General features: G+C 37.8%; 1 gene segment (V, D, J or C); it reads left to right on the top strand.

Annotated features, from left to right (window-relative positions):
- The first annotated feature begins 6917 nt into the window (after positions 1–6917).
- Positions 6918–8739, top strand: LOC123966238. The segment is given in 3 exon segments: positions 6918–6966; positions 7053–7351; positions 8629–8739. Coding segments are annotated over 3 exon segments (459 nt in total).
- The last annotated feature ends 363 nt before the right edge of the window (positions 8740–9102 follow it).

Below are 9102 nucleotides of genomic sequence, written 5' to 3'. Positions count from 1 at the left end.
TTGAGAAGCTTTTGTTTAGCCGGTAACATTTCATTTCTGGTTTTCTAGTTGATTTGTTGTGTGGTGATGTAGCCAGAGATGTGTTTGATGGTTGAGATAACATAATGCTGTTTAATTGATTGTCAATTAACTTTGGTTTGTCTTGTAGGAGGGGCTTCTGGTATAAAGGAAGGAGGCAGAGGCCCCCTGGAGAGAGAACAGCTTGGGCCTGGAAGTGCACATGTGCTGGAGCCCAATAGTCAGGGCTGATATAGGTTTTGTTTTGTGTAATCTCAGTTTGTAATGATGATTTGAATAGTATATACTTAGTTTTCTCGTTGTTTGTTTTTGTTAATTTTTGATATATTTTTACAATACCTCACTTGCACAACTGCACTTTCCACGCATCTGGTTTAAAAATAAATTGAAGCACCAGGTGAAGAACTCATGTCCATGTCTCCTCCTTCCACCATGGGGCTAAACCTTACAGGGACTCTCAGGGGCACTGCATTCAGTTTAATGTGCATTCATGAATCAAGTAGATGTAACGTTGAGGAGAGCAATGTGTTAAACTGATTACGCTGATGTTGATTTTACAGTATCGATGGCGTAGATATTTGTACGAGCAGCTTACTTGAAAAATGTGACAGACTCTCTAGATCTAGCTTCCAAACAGTAACATGGATGACTAAGTGATCTACGTGGTCAGTTATAACATCATAAGACTATCGCGAAGTAAATGTTTGCTTTACAGGGAAACTATATGCTTGTTTAGACATTCTCAATTCAGTGCAATGAATAATATGAAGTTCAATAACATGTAACGTTAATGTTAGCCTATAAAAGTGCTCTTATAATAGACTTTTCGTTCAGAGGGGGGCCATAGGGGGTCCAAGGTCTGTGTTACAGAGGCACTGGCACCCTGTTGCCCCCCCCCCCGAAACTGCCACAGTATGACAAACTCTCAGCATGTTACCAGTATGTATTGCACTGTATCAGAAGTTACGGAAAATGTAATAACAAAGTCCATTTAGCAAAACCAGCAAGACCTCAGCAGCCTCGCAGTCCACAGTTGTCCATACTGTGACAAAGAGGGATGAGTTGAGCAGTTTGATGACCATACACAGGAATAAGCTCCCGTGCAGCTCAGTGAAACACTTGGTGTGAGTGGCATGAGTCTTTAGTTGAAGACACTTCTCTTGTTTTTTATGTAAATATTCAGCACAATTCCAAGCATCGACTAATTATGACAAACAGTTCATCTTTCCCTTATAGCCTGTCAGTGTCCTTCTCTACACAAAGTAAACTTCCTCACAGTCTGCTATAAAGACTTGATATCATGCTGTCAGTTGCAGCAGAAGAAGAGAAGCTCTCATCAGATCACCTTCAATACCAACCATGTTCTCTGTAGCTCTGCTGCTGCTGCTGGATCCTGTGAGTCTCACTGAGGCAGAGACACTGACAGTATGATCACAGCACACTGACTGTTCATGAAGCCACCAGAGGAGGAGCCCTCAGACCACTAATGACTTCAGCACCAGCTCACTGTTACAGAGAGAAACAGACATATTTAGCAATGAAAAGGTAAAAGGAACATAAAATGTTTTGTGTACATTATAATAATATTAAATATACAGTGGAGGCATTTTCCAAAACAAATCTTCTCTGTCTGGCTGTCATTACTACTAATTAACAATAATATATTTTTTCTTGGGTAAGAATTTTCTCCATTGTAATATGAATATCACTTTGTGGACCTGCAGTCAGATCAAGATGGGTAAAAAGAAAACATAATGTCACATTTTTTTGCAAAGTCAAGATTTTGTCTCATAATAGTTGGTGAGTATGTTTAATATTGTTGTTTGTTGGAGGATCACTTGATAAAACACAAAATTCCCCTTTTGAGGGAAATTCATATTAAACAAAGTTTTAAATTTAGGGTTTATGCAGAATCTAGCTGTTTTCCACCTTCACTAATGTGACTGCAGGGAGGATGGAAAAGTTGTAATTTTCACTGAAGCTTTTGTTTTACATAATATGACAGAGTTCATGTGTCTGACTGGGAAATGTCTTGTAATATAATGAAAAGTTTTCTTATTTTTATTCTTGCTGGGGTATTCACTGATATATTTATGTTGTTGGTGTATCCGTCTGTTTTTAACCCACTGTCTCCCTCAGAGCCCTGCACTCCTCCTTTCTGAACAGATTTTAGTCTTTTTGTATCAACACTGTATCTCCAAAATCTCTGACTGATGTCCTGAAAATGATTTTACTTATGAACACTTTGTGAGAAAGTCTTCACATTCTTCACATGTTGTCGACTATGCATAATAAACAACATAAAAAATGTGTTTATCAGTGTATTGCACAAAAATATAATGAAACATGAAACTCTTGTAGGAACCAGTCATACAGTAAACATTGATTCTGCAATTTCACCAAACAGTAACTGAGATCCAAGTCAAATCCAGGTCCTCCCTGTGAGGAGGAGTCAGTGCAAAACTCAGATGTCTTCCACTTTGCACACACCTTGCACTCAATAAAAATAAACATATCAAACATTAAAATGTTAGGTATCATGAACACATCTCTCTATTGTTAATACAAACTCCCGTGATGTCTCTACTTTCTCACTGCTAATCCAAAATCCATGGTTATGTAAGAAAACATCTAGACAATATGGTCTAAAGTGTATCTTTTTTATTTAGCAAACTGTAAAATCCAAAATGACACTGCATCGACGTGTGTAAGTGCCACAATCAGGACTATAAGAAGTTCTTCTCCACAAAACAGCATAATTTCAACATTTCTGCAATTACTTTTCTTACACTAGTTTTGTAGTTTACAGTTTTGGCTTTATGTTTTAAGGACAACAGTAGTTTCAGTTTTTCTCTATACACATTTAGCAGGATTTTCTATCCACATTTAGCAGAATTATAAATCAAGCCTTTTGAGTACTCAGCCATACAAATGCAGTACTACATCAGGCTAACAATCAGTCCAGTGAAAGACAAGCTGATCCTGGAGGAAGACCTTGATTTCACAGAGACGGAATGGCACCATCTTTACCGTCAGCAGTGACTTGCAGTAGGACCTTGGTCTGCACCCTCCTGGTAAATATGCCCAAAAATGTACAAATACAACTTTGATTAAATCACTCACACACACACACACACACCTCAGTACCAGAAATGGCTATATTATTTAGCGTTACCAAAAAGTGTAAATAACTAAACATCAGAGCCATTTCAGCATACATGTTTTTAAGTTAGGTGGGAGCCAATTAGAGCACCCAGAGGAAACAAACATGAAGATGGGAAGAACATTGTGCAAACTCCTCATAGAAGACCAGAGGTAGTTGACCAGGACCATCACAATCCAATTTAGATGACACTACAGTATCACTCAATCATGACACAGTTGGAAGAAAATAAAATAGGTTTACAATGTAATATTTACAAATAGTGTTCCCCACATATACTTGGGCCGCCCAGGAATATTGACAGCTGCCGAAGTATATTTGGCAACCCATTTTAGCATTTTGCAGAGATAAACACAGAGAGATGTTAACTGGTATTACGTAACAAGACGCAGACACGGTGGAAATATGACAAGCACGGAGTGACTTCTGCAATTGGAGTGAACCATTACAGATGTCACTCAGTACTACGGCTGCACGGTATATCGTTTCAGCATCGTCATCGCAATGTACCCTTGCACAGAACAATGCAATGCAAGTCAAATTAACTCAACCACCTCAACTTTGTTGCTGCTAGATTCAAAAGGAAAACTTGCACGGTTCTCATTTTCCATGACTAATCTACATGAGAAGTCCGTCTGATTTAACATTGTTTACTCTGATTTGGTTCTTAGACACAGTGTGTTGCTAGAGATTGACAAGCAGGCTCTGCATACACAGCCAACCACTAATCAAAATATTGTTCTTGATCAGTTTATTAAACAACCAAAGCAGGCAGCGTCGAAATGTTGGTTTTGATAAATATTTCATTAAATGTTTGACCTACTATTGCTTGACCATGTTAAGTGTACATCAGCCTTGCAGGTGTAGAACTGCTCTGTGTCGTCTTCTTGCAGCAGCGCTGGTAGACATCTGAGACATACAGTCTGCTCCACATTGATGTCTTGCGTTTGCTGTAGTGAAACATAAGAAAAAAGGCTAAAATACCAACAATATATATTTACACTTTGCTGCAGACTGTGCTCATTGTTTTTCTCTATAGACTAGGGATGTCCCAAATATACTGTATATTTTTGTCCAAGCTAGAGTTCTTTGCAAATGCAAGTCCAATCCAAGACTTTTTTATTCAAATTTTGAATAAATATATACCTGGCACACTGATATAATGCAGCTTTAGCCTAATACATTCAACAGACCTTATTTTACACAAGCATCTATACATCCCAAAACTGAAGATCTGAATTGAGAAATGCAAAATTCATAAACATTCAGTAATTTAGGATATGAATGAATATTTTTCATGTGACTCTTGAAAAATAACATGAGTACAGTAAGAAAAGGTCAGATTTTTTGGGTTATTTCTGTCTATTCTGATTCAAATCTGCTCGAATGTGCCCCAGTACTGATCCTCAGGATCTGCTCAGGACATAATATTTACCTGAGAATGCTTTTACAGTGGAGAAGAGATCTTCTGGGCACCAGTCCAATTCTCCTGGCATCTCTCTGGCGACAACTAGCAAATGATCTGTGTGAGAAAACACATTATTATTAAGTATAACAATTAACAATCAAATCAACCTAATTACATAGCTCTAAATATGCGCACTTTATGTAAGTTAGCTGATGTTACTGGAAAGGAGCTGGCCATCTTTCCTGAAAATGCAGCACAGAATGTTACTAATGTGCATTTTGAACCTCATCAGTTTCTGAGTGGAAACTCTACATAAGATCAGCCTTTATTTGTCTCACAGGTGTCTCACATACAGTTGTTGCAAGAGAGAAAACAATTCCCCACTCATCCTACCTTACCTATGAAATGAAGTTAAAAACACTCTCAAACACTCACTGGAAACAAATCTAAAATTTCAGAAAAATAAATCATATTCCTGACATCAACATGAGTGAAGTTTGGAAAGAATGATAAAGTCAGTCTCTATCAGTCTCTCCTTCTCCTGCTGCTGCTGCTGGTAGACAGCTGGTTCAGCCAGCAGCTGAGTTTATATGTGCAATATTTTATTGTACGGGGTAAACTAAGCTAAACATTTACTAAAGACAGAAATCCTTAACGTCAGCTTGTTTGTAACAATTAGCTATGAGCCGAATCAGCGCTGTGCTTGTGTGAAACTACAACACAGCTGTGGTGGATGAGAAACTGAGCAGATTAAAATATCGCGCTCTACATGTTTATGCTAAACAGGTGTATTGATAAATGTTTTAATAACTGTCGCGATTTTATTTTTGTGTTGCTTTCTCTGTGCTGAAGTTATTTTAAGAACTTGATGGTTTTATCTAGTTTGTTGTTAAATTTGTAACAAACTTTATTGTGTGTCTCTTCAAGCAAAGCCTATAGTTTTTCATTATATTCCAATCAAATCTGATGTTCATTTATAAATTTTGCTCATGGATAGTGGTTACTAAATAATGATGCGTCTGCATCGCTTTGTAGATACATTAATGTTTGTAAATTATGTGGAATCTAAAGTGAGTCATAATATGAGAGTGACAATAAATGTTGCAGTTTCTTTCACAAAATCACTAAAGGGCAGTCAGTGTCAAGTTTCTTAAAGGAGACACTCAGATCTGCTGTTCTCATTGATCTTAACGGACACTTGAACCCTGGACTGAATTAAAGTTTAACATGTAGAATGGATACTGTGATAGTTGATACTTTTCTACCCTAAATAAAAGTCATGTGTTAACTTGATTCAGCACATTTTGAACTGAAAAGTACGACAGCATATTTAAGTTTATTTTTTTATACAACAAACCTAAAAAATCCTGACAATTAACCACATAGCATGATATTTGATTAAGAAAGTTTTATTTCTGACATAATCAGACACAGATAAATGTAAAATGTAGTTATAATCACATAAAGTAACATATAAATGCTTGAACTACTTTAGTTTTTTCTAATATAAAACAAAAATGTTTTTTGCATTTAGTCACACAGGTTTCAGTTCCTGAGCAGCTGTTTCCCTCTTGAAGCAATGTCTTTGACATCTTTACATTAATGAAATACATTCAGCTGACAACCTAGCTTTAAATGCTCAGCATCTAACAAGAAACAGATTTCCAGACAGTCAGTTTCTCTTCCATAAAATCTTTACTTACATAAAATAAAATGATAATTATCTGAATCAATACTGCATCTGTAACTGAAACAGTAGTCTTTACCAATTATGTTCAATACAGAAACAAAAAAAACAAACAAATATTAATACATGTTTTTTAAATTTGTTTCACTTAAAATTCAACTCGGGCTTAGTTTGAGATGAAAGAAGCAAACAACATAAGATTTCTCCCAAAGGTTTTCTTTTTATTCCACTGTTATGTTTGTCGTCACAATAATAAAAACGGAAAGTGGGTAGAACTTTGACATATGACAATTTTAATGTGGCTGCAAAACCTATTTTTAAAGGTTTGCTTTTCAGTTGTGTGTTTTTGCTTGTAGTTTGTTCTGTTTCGGAATATTACTCATGAATAACCTGAAGTCTAATTTCAGACAATAAATAACAAAGCAGAAAATTTAACTTCTCAGAACAATTCGGATTCAAATTCAGACATATAAACCAAATTAATTTGGCTCAAGTCACAATAGTGAGAACAGGTGATGTCCAAGTCCAATTCAGCAGTATCTTCCCTGTGAGGAGGAGTCAATGCAAAACTCAGATGTCTTCCACCTCTACTTATCTAACTGCAGAGAGGATGACAGAGAACAGTGGACACACAGTTTAACATGATGGACTATAGGACAGGACTGCTGCTTTTAACTGTCTGCTGGGCAGGTGAAGATCTTCACAGGTCTTAATTTAGCAGTCTTTTATTTAGGTAACCAGCTTATTTCCTTTGGTGTTTTTTCTCCTCTTAACAGGTGTTGATGGTCAGACTCTGACAGAATCTGAACCAGTGGTTAAAAGGCCTGGAGAATCCCACAGATTGACCTGTACATCCTCTGGATTCACATTCAGTGCACTGTATTTGGCCTGGATCAGACAGGCTCCTGGAAAAGGACTGGAGTGGGTGGCCTGGATTGAAAGTGGTAGTGGTAGCAGCAAATACTACTCCCAGTCAGTTCAAGGCTGGTTTACCATCTCCAGAGACAACAGCAGACAGCAGCTGTATCTGCAGATGAACAGTTTGAAGACTGAAGATTCTGCTGTTTATTATTGTGCTCGAGACTCACAGTGACTGGAGTTGGTTGAGCAGCTGTACAAAAACCTACAGTACTCATCTTTCACATTGTTAGACCCCAAACATGATGTATTTTTCTTTGTATTCAGATTACATACTTATTTTTATATTTAATTGTTTATATTTATTTTTTAGTTATTGTTTTTTATTCTGTATTTACAATTCATCATACAGATTAGTAAAAACTGTTCCTGAGAAATATGATTATTCATCATTAAATACAATAAAGATTACTTGTTCATTAAATGTTAAAAAACAGCAAAACAACTTTTTATTTTATATTTTATTTTATATTTTAGTAGTGTCCAGTGTCATCTTCTTTGCTGTGGTGTAATGGGGTGGTGGCATCGGGACTTGTGGTGCCAACAAACTATGCAAGCTGGTGAGGAAGGCCACCTCAATGGTTGGGATGGAACTGGACAGTGTTGCGGCAGTGACTGAGAGGAGGGTGAGAGGGAAACTGAAAGCCATCACGGACAACCCCTCTCATCCTCTCTATGCTGAGCTGAGGCAGCTCAGGAGCTCTTTCAGCCACAGACTCATCCACACTGGGCCTCAAAGCTCTTAGGAGGCTCATTTGTGCCATCAGGCTCCACAACGCCACAGCACCCATTCTGACATTTATCTGGTTGTAAATAATTATCATATATTAACTGTATATAGTGTGTAAATATCTAAACATCTATGTAGAATGTAAATTGCATATTGATTGTATATAGTGTGTATACAGTGTGTACATATCGGTATATATTTATGGATCCATGCAGAATATTACCGATTCTACTATTATTATATCTGTTCTTTTACATTCCTCTGTGCTTTGACAAAGTCAGCAATTCTTATTTTGCAGTGTAACTTGAGGTTGTAATGAGGTTCACCGGCAGCCCGGCTGACGGTGAGGGTCCTGTTACTTTCTCCTCTTTTCTTGTGATTCTGTTTTCCCCTCGTGTTTTGGCCTGCCTGTTTGTGTCTCCTCTCCTTGTGTGTGTGCTCTCCCTCTCTCTCCGCTCCTGAGTCTGGCTGACAATCCACACCTGCGCCTCTTCAACCTCCACCTCTGCCTGCCACACCTGCCAACAATCAACCTCGTCTCTGCCAGTACTTCAACCCCGGTTCACCACACAATCTCTGCTTGATCGTTGTTGCTCTTAACCTGGTGCTACATCATCGCTCAGGCCCCAGAGTAATCGGTGCCATCTCGGTTTCCCTGTACTTTGTTTTCCCTGTGCCTAACCCTGTCCATGTCTTCCCTCCAGGTTCGCTCACCTCCGTCCAGCTGCACTTGCCACCCTGCCCTCTCCCCTCAGACCTCTTCCACGGTGTCCTCCCGGTCGTGTTGGAATTCTGGTATTGAGATTTTGGGATAAAACTAAGGTGAGTGGGTGCTTATTAGGTAGTAGTTGGCGCTGTGTGATTGCTAGATAACAAGATTTTTGTGATTGCTCTGGAGTTGACAAATTCCCTTGATTTTTCGTTAGCGGATGTGGTAAGATTGCCACCTATCAACTATTAGGTAGAATTAAAAGAAAAATAAACAAATAAGTAACAATAAAAATAATTTACAATAAAGAAATATAAAAGAGTTGTCACTATGCGGAAAAAGGACATTAAAACGTTGAAAGTAACTACTCTGGTTGATGTAGTAATCCTCTCGTTAATGGTATTGTAAAGTTATCTGAAAAATGGCATAAACGTTGGCCTGATATTGAACAACCATGGCCTGTGGAAGG

Source organism: Micropterus dolomieu, unplaced genomic scaffold (assembly GCF_021292245.1).
Source record: "Micropterus dolomieu isolate WLL.071019.BEF.003 ecotype Adirondacks unplaced genomic scaffold, ASM2129224v1 contig_12962, whole genome shotgun sequence".
Lineage (NCBI taxonomy): Eukaryota > Metazoa > Chordata > Actinopteri > Centrarchiformes > Centrarchidae > Micropterus > Micropterus dolomieu.
The sequence above is the reverse complement of the archived record's forward strand: the minus strand, read 5'-3'. Positions and strand labels throughout refer to the sequence as shown.